The sequence below is a fragment of the Scyliorhinus torazame genome, chromosome 18 (assembly GCF_047496885.1).
Source record: "Scyliorhinus torazame isolate Kashiwa2021f chromosome 18, sScyTor2.1, whole genome shotgun sequence".
NCBI classification, from domain to species: domain Eukaryota; kingdom Metazoa; phylum Chordata; class Chondrichthyes; order Carcharhiniformes; family Scyliorhinidae; genus Scyliorhinus; species Scyliorhinus torazame.
The window spans coordinates 140,908,580-140,922,188 of record NC_092724.1 but is presented as its reverse complement, the minus strand read 5'-3'; the positions used below and the strand labels follow the sequence as shown (position 1 = coordinate 140,922,188).

The 13,609-nt window shown below is 42.6% G+C and overlaps 1 protein-coding gene across 1 annotated transcript in view; it reads left to right on the top strand.

Moving 5' to 3' along the window:
- Positions 1-13,609, top strand: part of ccdc40 (coiled-coil domain 40 molecular ruler complex subunit) — a 123,847-nt gene that overhangs the window by 36,417 nt on the left and 73,821 nt on the right. The window contains 4 exon segments of the mRNA XM_072483486.1: positions 5,768-5,921; positions 10,758-10,864; positions 12,115-12,198; positions 12,744-12,963. Of these exon segments, the coding sequence (XP_072339587.1) occupies positions 5,768-5,921; positions 10,758-10,864; positions 12,115-12,198; positions 12,744-12,963 (565 nt within the window).

The window sequence follows — 13,609 nt, the reverse complement described above, 5'->3', positions numbered from 1 at the left end:
GCAAGAAGTAAAAACAAACAAACAAACCATCCCAAGGCCGAACACAGAGACCCACCCCCCCCCATCCCTTAACCAAGAACGGTAAACAAGCCTGAAGCCAAAAATGAAACAGCGAAAAGGAACGAACACCCAAAAAAAAAGTTTTTCACACTACAGTACAGTAACTCCACATCTCCTGCATCAAAGTTCAAAGTCCTCGGGGCAGCACTGTGGCGCAGTGGGTTAGCCCTGCTGCCTCACGGCATTGAGGTCCCAGGTGCGATCCCGGCTCTGGGTCACTGTCCGTGTGGACTTTGCACATTCTCGCCATGTTTGCGTGGGTTTCACCCTCACAACCCAAAGATGTGTAAGGTAGGTGGATTGAACATGCTAAATTGCCCCTTAATTGGAAAAGAATGAATTGGGTACACTAAATTTTTTTTTTTTAAAGTTCAAAGTCCTCCTTCTCCTGCCAGTCCGTTTTCTGGCATAAAGTCCACTCCACTGCCTCCTCCGCCGAGCCAAAGTATAACTCCCGGCTTAAATAGGTCACCCATAGGCGAGCTGGGTCTACCGTACGCCCTTCTTGTAGAGGGTGCACTTGACCGTGTTAAAGCTCGTCCTCCTCTTTGCCAGCTCTGCACCCAGGTCCTGGTACACACACGGATCTCGCCACCTTCCCAGGTGCAACGTCTCGTCTGCCTGGGCCACCTCATGATACGCTCCTTATCAAGGAACCGGTGCAACCACACCACCATCGCCCTGGGCGGCTCGTCCCCCCTGGAACTTGCGCATCAATGCCTGTGAGTTCGGTCCACCTCAAACGGCCAATCAAACACACCTACCCCAAGCAGCGTCTCAAGCATCTTCCCCACATACGCATCAGCATCCATTCCTTCAGTCCCCTCCGGCAGACCCACGATCCTAATATTCTGCCTAGTAGGCCGGTTTTCCAAATTCTCCACTTTCTCCAGCAGTCGCTTCTGCTGGTCTCGCATCAGTCCCATCTCCGCTGCCATCGAGGTGGACTGTTCTTCTTTCTCCTCCAACCTATGGATCGCCTGTTCCTGGGCTGCCAGTCTCGTCTCCCCGCGGTCAACCACCGCCTTGATCGAGTCCACAGCCCGGGCCAGGTCCTCCAAACTTTCCTTCCGTTGTTGGGTGAACATCTCGTTCAAGAAGCTCACCAACTGATCCATCGACCACTGAGCTGGCAGGGCCGGCCCCTGTTCCTTCCCATCCGCCATCTCCACGTGCGTTGCCAGCACCACTCCCGCTTCAACCAACTGATTTGCTCTTTTTCGGGCACTTCTGGTCCGCCGCTCCATAAACTAGGGGGTCGATCTCTTCTGCTCATACTTCACACCTTTTTCCTTCACAATTCCTACTGCAAACTGGGGTGAAGGCCACGAAAAGACCGCCATGAGCGGGAGCTACCACATATGAGACCACTCACTCCATGGCTGCCACCGGAAGTCCCATAAAGGCAAAAACAAAGGCATACCATATTGCAAAGATCAGTGGCAAGCTGGAGGTTTGGAAAGATTTTAAAGACCAACAAAGTGTCTGTAAAAAAAGTAATAAAAAGGGAAAAGTTACTTTATGAAAGAAATCTAGCGCAAAATATAAAAATGGATAGCAAAAGATTCTATTGGAAGAGAGTAACTAAAGTCAACGTTGGTCCTTTAGAAGACAAGACGAGGGGTTAATAATAGGGAGCACAGAAATGGCAGAGACACTAAATCAATATTTTACATAAAAACATGCATAGAAAATAGAAGCAGGAGGAGATCAGCTCTTTGAGCCTGCTCCGCCATTCATTATGATCATGGCTGATACCCTGATCCTGCCTTCCCCCCCCCATATCCCTTGATCCTTTTAGCTCCAAGAGCAACATCTAATTGCTCTTGGAATTACACAATGTTTTGGCCTCAACTACCTTCTGTGGTAGTGAATTCCGATTCACGACTCACGGGTGAAGAATTCTGTTCTCACCTCAGTCCTGAAAGGTTTACCCCTTATTCTCAAACAATGACCCACAGTTCTGGACTCCCCCACCATCGGGAACATTTTTTCTGAATCTACTCCTGTCTAATCCTGTTAGAATTTTATAAGTTTCTATGAGATCCCCTCTCACTCTTCTAAACTCCAATGAATATAATGCTAACTGACGAAGTCTCGCCATCCAAGGATTCAGCCTGGTAACTCTTTGCTGTACCCCTGTCCATAGCAAGAACATCCTTCCTCAGATAAGGACACCAAAACTGCACACAATAGCCCAGGTGTGGCCTCACCAATGTCCTATACAATTGCAGTAAAACAGGTCCCTAAAGGCAGCAGTTCAAGTAGACAAAGTTGTAAAGAAAGCATATGGAATGCTCTCCTTCATTGGCAGATATTTAGAATATAAAAGTAAGGATGTAATGTTGGAACACTAGTAAGGCCACAACTAGAGTATTGTGTGCAGTTCTGGTCACTACATTACAGGAAGGACATAATTGCTCTGGAGATAGTGCAGAGGAGGTTAACATGAATGTTGTCAGGGCTAGAAAAGTGTAGCTTCGAGGAGAGTTTGGTTATTTTCCTTGAAACAAAGAAGGTGGAGAGGTAACTTAATTGACGTATACATAATTATGAGGGGACGAGATACAGTGGACAGAATTAAATTGTTTCCCTTGGTGGAGAATTTTAGAACCAGGGGATATAGATTCAAGATAAGTGGCAGAAGGTGTAGAGGGAACATGAGGAAGAACATTTTTACGCAGAGGGTAATGGGGCCTGGAATTCACTGCCCGAGTTGGTGGTGGAGACAGAGAGCCTAAACACTTTTTGAGAAGTCCCAGGGCTTGATGGCCCATATCCTAGGGTCTTAATATCATAGTCATAGAATTTACAGTGCAGAAGGAGGCCATTCAGCCCATCGAGTCTGCACCGGCTCTTGGAAAGAGCACCCGACCCAAGGTCAACACCTCCACCCTATCCCCATAACCCAGTAACCCCACCCAACACTAAGGGCAATTTATCAGGGCCAATCCACCTAACCTGCACATCTTTGGACTGTGGGAGGAAACCGGAGCACCCGGAGGAAACCCACGCACACACGGGAAGAACGTGCAGACTCCACACAGACAGTGACCCAAGCCGGGAATCGAACCTGAGACCCTGGAGCTGTGAAGCAATTGTGCTAATCACCATGCTACCGTGCTGCCCCTATGAGATGGACTACAGCGATATTTTACACGGCTATTGATGTTGCGCCTACAGACACTGTGGGGTGTGCCCCTGTCTTAAATGAAGTGGCAGCGGAGATGGTGGATCCATTGGTTATAATATTCCAAAATTCCCTGGATGCAGGAAAGCTTGTAGTGGATTGGAAAAGGGCTAATGTAACACACCCGTTCAAAAAGGCAGAAAGTAGGAAACTATAGACCAGTTAATTTAACATCTGTCTTTGGGGAATTGAGGGAACCCATTATTAAGGAAGTAGTAACGGGACATTTGGAAAGTCAAAACGCAATCCATCAGAGTCCGCATGGTTTTGTGAAGGTGAAGTAAGTGGCAAAGGGGAGCCCGAAGAGTTCATAAGAAAGACGTTTATTCAGCATAACAGCGGTATTAACACAGGACCCGGTTACACATCTCGGGTCCTCACTCCTTTCTAGCAGCTGACCTGTTATATTCATGCTGGTTAACTCACAACCCAATCAGCATTAGGGAACAATCATCCCCAGCTGGATGAGTGCCATGCAGGGTTATAGCGCCCCCCACCCCCACTCCAAAGTCCAAAAATGACCATTGAGGAGGGACTAAAAAAAATTTTAGGCGAACAAGAGAACAAAAAAACAGTACAACCAAATCGCAATGGCCAAACAACAACAAAAAGCATTTCGGGCCCAACAAGGCGCCTCAAAAATGGGGAACAGGACAGACCGCGTACACCTGCTGAACATTACATCCTGTCCAAGACGCCCACTAACCACACAAAAGGCAAAGCCACTAACAGTCAAGCCTGGGGACGATGCACACCATAGTGTCTGACCCATGGACCCAATGCCTTATCAGCACCGTGTAACTTTCAGCCACAAGGGAACCATGTTTGGAGGGGGTGGGGGGAGGGGGGGAAGTGATCATCAGACAATGCCCAAAACTACAACCCACCTACCCCAAAAATGTTTGCCTCAGCACACAGAAAAAAAGTGGAAAATAACTGTGCCTACCGAATGCCCAGGGAGCTGTCGCCCCAGAATTTATATAGTACCGATTCAATCAGGCACATCACACAAAAGAAAATATAGGATCCACACACCCCACAGTGTCTGTAGGCGCAACATCAATAGCCGTGTAAAATATCGCTGTAGTCCATCTCTAAGCCCATCATGGAATAGTCTTTTGAAATCAACGTCGCACTCACAAACAGTCATGGGGGAGGCGGTGGCATAGTGGTATTGTCGATGGACTAGTAATGTCGATGGACCAGAGACGCAGGATAATGATCTGGGGACCTGGGTTCGAATCCCAACACGGCAGGAGATGCCTTGAATACTTTCTGACGGTAGGGAAAGTTGTGGCCAATTATGTTCATTGCCAGCAGTGCATGTTGCATTGATGAAGCAGTGGCAGCAAGTTGTGATCCTTCATCTCATTCATGGATGACACAAAACAATCTCAAGAGAAAGGATTGAAAATAACTTCGAAGAAAGTGTCATAATTACAACAAGTCCACAAATCAAGTTTTTTAAAAAAGTTGATCTTTACACACATATTGTTTTTTCCTCTTGGGGAATACTGGAAGGATTCCCAAACTGATCATCAACCCATTGAACTATGTTATGAACGCTCCTGCTCTGGTCAACAAGTCTTGTCAATTGGACTTGAATCCTTCTGGAATAGAGGTAGGGACACTACTACTGTGCCACAAGAACTGATTGCCAGTTATTAACTAATAAATTATCTGTACTAAATAATTCAGTATTTGTTGTATTTTTATGCAAATAAGGAGGCAGCTACTGAAGGTCCATTTGAGGAAGTGGAGTTCCAACTCTACCAGAAAACACAGAAGCAGTAATGCAAATGATAAAATCTTCTATAATATTTTAATCTATTCTGTTCTATGGGCAGTTCTTGTAATTTGTAATATTTATAATTTAATATTCCAAAACAATATAGGCTCCTGTATCCTGCATAGTTCCTGTTTGTGGACATCAGATTAGGATCACACTCAACTTTTATTGCATATGGTCCACTAGAAAGAATTGCTTCGAAAGGGCTCTTTCCTCCTTCTCCTTTGAGTAGTTTTCCTATCTTGTTGTGATCTGAAAAGTTGTTCACCTGGAGAAAACCAGACTATAAATCTCAGTGCAGACTAAGATTGAAATTCTATTGGATATGCTAAAATTCTCGGATGAGGAAAGATAGATTGTGCGCTGACAGTCAAACTTAAGAATTTGTTGAACCTGTTCCAGAGGGAGCACTAATCAATATTTATTATATTTTCCAATCTTAAAAAAAATCGTTGTTTGGGTTATTTTACGACCCTTTGTAATCATAAATTTTAGGGCAGTGTTTTCAGAAAAATGAAAAATTATTATCCAAGTTATTCCTCTTGGATTAGCACTACTGTTAAAATAATGGGAACAGCTGACTATCACTAACTTTTTTTGACTTATTAATTATACTGCAGGCAAAAATGCAATCCATTATAACATTATTCTTAATTCTTACCGATCATTTAATTGTTGGAAATTAAGCTCATTTTATATTTATTTTAACCATGTAACATTGATCACAGACACTCTCGGATGAGGTTACATCAGGGATGATAAAATCCTCACCAGTGTCCCCAGATGAGATAAGTGATGCTCAAGATCGGAAAACTGAAAGGAGCAGAGCTTCCACACAAAGCAGTATTCAAGACATTTCTATAATCGGATTGCCGAATTTGAGTAAGTCCCTCAGTAATACCACTGATGATTTGATTTACCAGATGAGTTCTGGATGTTGGACCTTCAAAACTAGATCATTCATACCTAAAAATCAGAAGTGCAACCTTGTAACCTTTGCCTGGGGATTAAACCCACAGGCTGTTTATTAATTATAAGATAACTTTTCAGGAGAGTTGGACTGAATTTTACAAAATATAAGTACCAGATTAGAATGAATCAGTATTTTGCTATAATTATTTGCAGAAACATAAGTTTGTTGCTGTTCAAATCAATCCTCACTCCGTTTTAATAAATTTATAAAATGGCTACAACACAGGACGCTACTCAGTTTGTCACACCATGGTAGCTCTCTCCAAGTGTCACTGAGTCAGTCCAACTCCCCATCCTTTCCCCATAACTGATCAATTTTCTTTTCTCTTCGGGAGCTTATCCAATCTTCTTTTAAAAGCTCCAGTTGAATCGGCCATTCCAGTGCATCCCAGATCCTAATCACACTGCAAAAAGGCTTTTCCTAATTTTGTTGTTGCTTCATTTGCCTGTCAACTTCAATCAGTGCTCGTTGGTTCTTAACCCTGTTGTCAATGGGAATAGTTTCTCTCTCTCTCTGCTCTTTGTTAACCCCACATGATTTTGAAAATTTCTATCAAATTTACTCTCAATTTTTCTCTAAGAACAACTCCAGCTTCTCTAAGCTATTCATTCAACTGAAGTCCCTCATCCCTGGAACTGTTCTTGTAAATATAATAGAAATATATTCAGCAAAAAATTACATTGAAATGTTTGTATGTTGCCTGCAGAATATTTTATCTCTATTGCAAAGCTTATTTTGAATATACATGGTTAGAATACCACGCTAATAGTTGTGTTTAATTCGTTTATTTTGTGTTTCAATAACATCTTGCATTCATATAGTGCATTTAATGTAGAAAAAAACTGAGAAGTGTTTTGCAGCGGTGTAATCACACAAAAATGGACACCAATAAGAAAGAAATATTAGGACCAAAAGCTTGGTCGACGAGGTGGGTTTAAAGTTTTTAGAAGAGGAGAGGCAGTGGGTTTGAGGAGTGAATTCTCTTAAATACCACTCCAGGTGACCTAGTTGGCTGAAGGCATGACACGTTAGTAGTGAGGTGATGGGAGAGCAAGATACACAATGGTCAGAGTCAGAGGAACAGAGTTCTGAGAACAGTGGGAGGTTGGTTGTGTGGCTTGAGGAGGTTGCAGAGATAGGAAAGGATTGATGCCTTAAAAGATTTAAACACAGGAATAAGGATATTAAATTGATGGCATAGCAGTATCAGGAGCCAACAGAGGCCAGCGAGGGCAGCAGGATGGGTGAGGATGACAGTGCAGGATAAGATACTGGCAGCAGAACTATTGCATAGGCCAATGTTTACAGAATGTAGAGGAGGGAGGTTAGATAGTAGAACATTAAAATGATAGAGTCTGGAAGTGACAAAGGTCACCTGAGACAGGGGCAAAGATATTGCGGATACGTATGGAACTATGAACACCTTCCAGTGGAGGAAGGAGTAACATAATATAATGTACCTAGACTTGTAATAGCACATTCTCAACATGTTACCAGGAACATATGTGATCGGAGATCTGTAGTTTTTTGTTTTGAATTTTAACTTTAAAGCTCCTTATCACAGAATCTGTGGCATGGAGAAAGGCCCTTCTGCCCAAACTGGTCCATGCCAACCTATCTATGTATCTGTCCAAATGCCTGTTAAATTTTTTCAGAGTCACTGCCTCAACCACTTCCTCCAGCAGCTCGTTCCAAATACGTACCACCCTCTGTGTAAACATGTTGCGCCTCCGGTTCCCATTAATTCTTTCCCCTCTTAACTTAAACCTATGCCCTTTAAATCTCGATTGGGAAAAAGACTGAGTGCATTCACCCTATCCATGATGTTGTACCCTTCTATAAGATCACCCCTCAGTCTCCTACGCTTCAAAGAAAAAAGTCCTAACCTGTCCAGTCGCTCCCTATAACTCAGTCCCTTGAGTCCTGGCACCATCCTTGTACATCTCTTCTGCACTCTTCCCAGTTTGATAACATATTTCCTATAGCAAGGCGACCAAAACTGAACATACTGCTCCAGGTACAGCCTCACCAATGTCCTGTAGAACCGCAACATAACTTCCCAACTTCTATACTCAGTGCCCTGACTGATGGAGGCCAGCATGCCAAAAGCCTTCTTCACTGCCCTATCTACCTGTGACTCCACCTTTAGAGAACTGTGCACCTGAACTTCAAGGCCCTTCTGTTCCACGATACTCCCTAAGGTCCTACTATTCACCGTGAAAGTCCCATCTTGATTTTGACTTTCCAAAATGCAGCACCTCACACTTATCTCTATTGAACTCCATTTTCCATTTCTCGGCCCACTTCCCCAGCTGATCAAGATCCTGCTGCAATTTCTGATAACCTTCCTCACTAATACCACCTTTTTAGTGTGATCTGCAAACTTACTGATCATGCCTTGTAAATTCTCATCCAAATCGTTGATAAAGATAAAAAACAGCAATGGGCCCAGCACTGACCCCTGAGGCACACCACTAGTCACAGGCCTCAGTACGACAAGCATCCTTCCACCATTACCCTCTGCTTCCTACCATCAAGCCAATTGTAAATCCAGTTTGCCAGCTCTCTCTGGATTCCGTGTGATCTAACCTTCCAGAGTAGCCGACCGTGTGGAACTTTAACAAAGGCCTTACTGAAGTCCATATGTCCACCGCCATGCCCTCATCAACCTTCCTGGTCACTTCGTCAAAGAACTCTAACAAATTTGTACGGCATGATCTCCCATGCACAAAGCCGTGCTGACTACTACTAACCCTGTCTTTCCAAATACCTGTATATCTCATCCCTCAGAATCCTCTCTAGTAACTTACCCACCACAGATATTAGGCTTACCAGTCTATAATTCCCAGATTTTTCTTTGCAACCTTTCTTAAATAAGAGCACAACATTTGCTACCCTCCAGTCTTCTGGCACCTTGCCCGTGGCTAACGATGATGCAAATATCTCAGCCGGGCTCCTGCAACTTCTTCTCTAGCCTCACGCAGTGTTCTTGGATATCCTGGTCAGGGCCAGGAGATTTATCCACCTGCATACATTTTACTACGTCCATCACCTCCTCTACTGTAATGCGAACTGTCCCCAATATATGGCCACCAACCTTCCCAGGTTCCCAAGTCTCCATGTCTTTCTGCATGGTAAACACAGAGGAGAAATATTCATTGAGAACCCCGCCCATCTCCTGAGGTTCCACACCTATGTGCCCACTTTGGTCCTTGAGAGGTCCTATTCTCTCTCCAGTTATTCTTTTCCCTTTAATATACTTAAAGAATCCCTTTGGATTCACCTTAATCCTCTCAGCCAAATCTACCTCATCCCCCTTTTTGCCCTCCTAATTTCCTTCTTGAGTATATTCCTGTAACCCCTGTACACGTCCAGCGAATCCCTTGATTCCAGCTGCTTGTACCCGAGCCATGCCTCTTTTGAAATGAAATGAAAATCGCTTATTGTCACAAGTAGGCTTCAAATGAAGTTACTGTGAAAAGCCGCTAGTCACCACATTCTGGCGCCTGTTCGGGGAGGCTGGTACGGGAATTGAACCGTGCTGCTGGCCTGACTTGGTCTGTTTTAAAAGCCAGCGATTTAACCCTGTGCTAAACCAGCCCCTCCTGGCCAAATCTCTATGTTTTGTCATTCAGAGTTCCCTACTCCTGCCATCCTTGCCCTTCACCCAAAAAGGAACATATAGACTCTGAGCTCTAGCTATTTCACTTTTAAAGGCCTCCCACTTACCAGAGGTCCCTTTGCCCTCAAACCAGCTACTCCAATCAACCCTTGCAAGCTCCTGTCTAATTCTGTCAAAAATCGTTTTGCCCCAATTTAGAACTTGCACCTGTGGACCAGTTTTGCCCCTATCCATAACTATTTTAAAATTAATTGAACTATGGTCACTGGTCCCAAAGTGGTCCCCCACCGTCATCTCAGTCACTTGCCCTGCCCTATTTCCCAAGAGTAGGTCAAGTTTTGCCTTTTCCCGAGTAGGATCCTCCACATAATGCCTGAGGAAACTTTCCTGAACACACTTAAAAAATTCCACCCCATCTAAGCCCTTAACACTACGGCAGTCCCATTCTATGTTAAGAAAATTAAAATCCCCTACTATGGCAACCATATTACTCCTGCAAGTCCCCCCAATCTCCCTGCATATGTGTTCTTCTAATTCCCATTGACTATTTGGGGGCCTGTAGTACAACCCCAATAAAGTCACCATCCCCTTCTTATTTCTTAGTTCCACCCACAAAGCCTCACTGGATGATCCCCTCGGTTATTTCATCTCTGACTATGCCGTGATGCTCCCCGCAATAGAAAATGCAACTCCCCCCACCGCCCCCCCCCCCCCCCCCCCCCCCCCCCCCTCCTCCTCTTTCACCACTGAAAGCACCTGTACCCGGGAACATTAAGCTGCCAGTCCTGTCCCTCCATTAGCCATGTTTCAGTTATGGCTATAATATCCCAGTCCCATGTACCTATCCATGCCCTGAGTTCATCAGCCTTACCTGTCAGCCCTCTTGCATTGAAATAGATGCAGTTTAATCCAACAGATTTTCCCTGCTCCCTGTCGTGCTCTTGCCTATCATGTCTGTCCAGCTTGCCTTTGCTGAGTACTGCATTGCCTTTCAGCCCCTCATTTGCGTCTCTGCTGCTGAGGATCCTACCCCCTGCCAATCTAGTTATGCTGGAATTATTTTGTAATTTTCATTGTTTCTGTCCTGCAGGAGAAATTTAAATAACTTTCTCTCTTTCCTTAGGCTTGCAACTACAATGCCCTAGTAATGTCCCCCTTGTATGTGACTCAGATGACGAATCAGATGTGGATTACGAGCAGGCAGAATTGGTTGTGCTTGACCCAGATCATGTAAGAAATGTCTTAGTATTAGATCTTTATCAAAGCTTGAAGGTCATTATTCTCAAAATCAATATGTGTTATGTTGTTAGTATCTAAAATAGATACTAATATATATTTTAGTCAAAAATAATGACCTTTATAAATAAAATGTTTCCAGTTCGTGTTAGGATTGTACTACTGAATAAATTATAAAGTAATAAATACGTGGCTATAAATCTGAAGCAGTATATTAAACAAGGAATTTCAACACAAAAAAAATGTAAGCTGTTTGGAATGGTCATCTGTGCTCTACAACAGGTTAGGGCTTTAAATTGCCATGTGTGATGACCCTCAGGTTAAATCACCACCAGTCAGCTCTCTCTCAAAAGGGGAGAGCAGCCTATGGTCCTCTGGGACTGTGGTGACATTTACATTTCATCTTCAGTATTGTTAGTCATTTTTGTGGTTGAAGATTTATCCTGTTTTGCTGCCCCTGGCAGCTGTCACTGAATATTATGTGTCAGCACACTTTACATCCGAGAAGAGTAATGATGAAGGTTATTCATTGTGACATCAGTTTTGCAGACTTAATATTAATTTCTAGCAAAATCTTTGTCATATTATTAATTCACGAAGTAAAACATTCAATTGATTATAACATTCACGATTACTCTACGTACATTTGATATACCTGTTAAAGAAGTATATTCTACACAATTGCATTATAAGGAGAATATCTTTCCAGTTACTAGTTCACTCGGTTGCCCTTTTTTCACCATGTTGGAGACAACAGAAATGGCGTAAAACCTTTCCAGATGTGAAATCTTAAGGTATTGTTCCAGTAATATCCCGAACAGTAAAATTGGTAGCAACATATTCAATGAGATAATGGGATGCACTTCTCATTTACAGAATTATTTTGTGATGTCACATCAGGGAAGAAGTTTCTGAATAAAATCCCTGTCCGTCTTTAACCAGCAGTTATCATAGAATTTACAGTACAGTTGTTTAGCATAAACCATTTAATCAGGGATAACAGTTATGTTTCGATAATTCCTATAATATCTGACCAATTATGAACAATTAAATTCAATATACTTACATTTTAAGGTTCTGTAGAGACATATTTCCCTCCCTACATCAGCAAGCAGTGTACTTCTCACAGAAATTTGAAAAATGCTTCATTCTCAGCTTTCGGGTCATCAGTTGGGTGAGTGCAGGATCACCAAAATAAAGGATAGTTACCTACGTTTTACATATTTCACTTTTTAATAATATAGCCCCTAATGAAGCGTTTCCAGGAAGCTCTGAAGAACCATCTTTCGAAGCAATTGGACAAGTTAACCCTAGAGCTCAGGGATTTGGTAAGTGCAGTAACAGCTATTAAAGCATTCGAGATAATCAAATAATGTAAAGTTTAATGCAGTGATTTGGCATTCAGCAACATTTAAATTGCAGCTCTTCAAGAAGAACAGCTACGAATGGCAGTAATGGGAATTTATTCTTCAGAAAATTATTTTTTAAATTACAGCCCTTGTCGACAGGTCTTTTGGTTTAGCTATTAGTTGCAATCCAAACACTTGTTTTCTTGAAAGAGAAGTGTCAGCAAGCACGATATCAAACATTGAGAAAAATCACTATTAAAACTATTTATGTTTTTTTAAATTGCTTTTAAAATAGGGCCATCTCTTTTGACCACTGCAGTGTGTGGATAAATGATTATTTCTAACTTCAACATGTTTCTGTACCTTTTATTAGACCATGTTATATTTTCACTATTGTGATCACTGCAGCTCACAAGTGAAGAGTAGTTACATATATCAGTGCACTACAATTCTGTGCTGCAAATAATTTTCTTTACAGATTATAAACAAATTGATGTCAGTAGTTAATGACTTTTGTTTTCAAGACATGGAGAATGAAAAAGCAAACAACTGAGCGTGAAGATACAGGAGTGATTCTTTATGGAACACAACAGTCTCTCGCCCAAATCCAAATGGAACTTGAAAAATTACATGACCATTGCTCAGCAGCTTCAACAAAACGACGAAAGGCAGAGGAAGATTTGGCACATATTAGGAATCTTTACCAAGTGTCACAAACCACAACAAATAGTGAACATTCAAAAGGTGATCTTTCGAATTTAGTTAATTGTTCGCTGCTGTTATAAAATTAAAACAAAATTCCCATTGAAGCCAATGACTTTAAGTTAACAGGTCTCCCTTTTAGATGCTTAAATGTGTTAGTGTTTGCTGGATGTGTAGAAAGGAAAATGTTCATGCTGGACCCAAATTAGGTGAAACCACATAATTAGACTTGTTACTGCAATTTATCTTTTGTATGCAACTACGCAAGACAACTTCAATCAAAAGCTTGTTCAGGGTGGAAATTGCACAGTACTGAGGCAGAGTAAACAGAAGTTCACTAAGGCAGGGTCAGAGGAACAGAGGTATGTGTAAGGCCAGAGCAGGTTAGATGGTGAATAAGAGGTGAGGCAATGAAGAGTTTTAAACAAGAGGAAAAGTATTTTAAATTTGGGGCTTGGGAGGATGAGAAGCCAATGTAATCAGGAAGAACAAGGAAGGACGAGTGAATATGGGCCATAAAACTTTGGATGAGCTGAAGTTTACAGAGTGTGGAGGACAAGAGGCCAGACGGGAGAGCACTGTAATGGTCATGCCTAAAGGTGACAAAGACATGGATGGTAGTTTCAGCAAAAGATGGTTGAGGCAGGAGTAAACACCTATTATTATGCAAAAGTGAGCAGGTGATCTT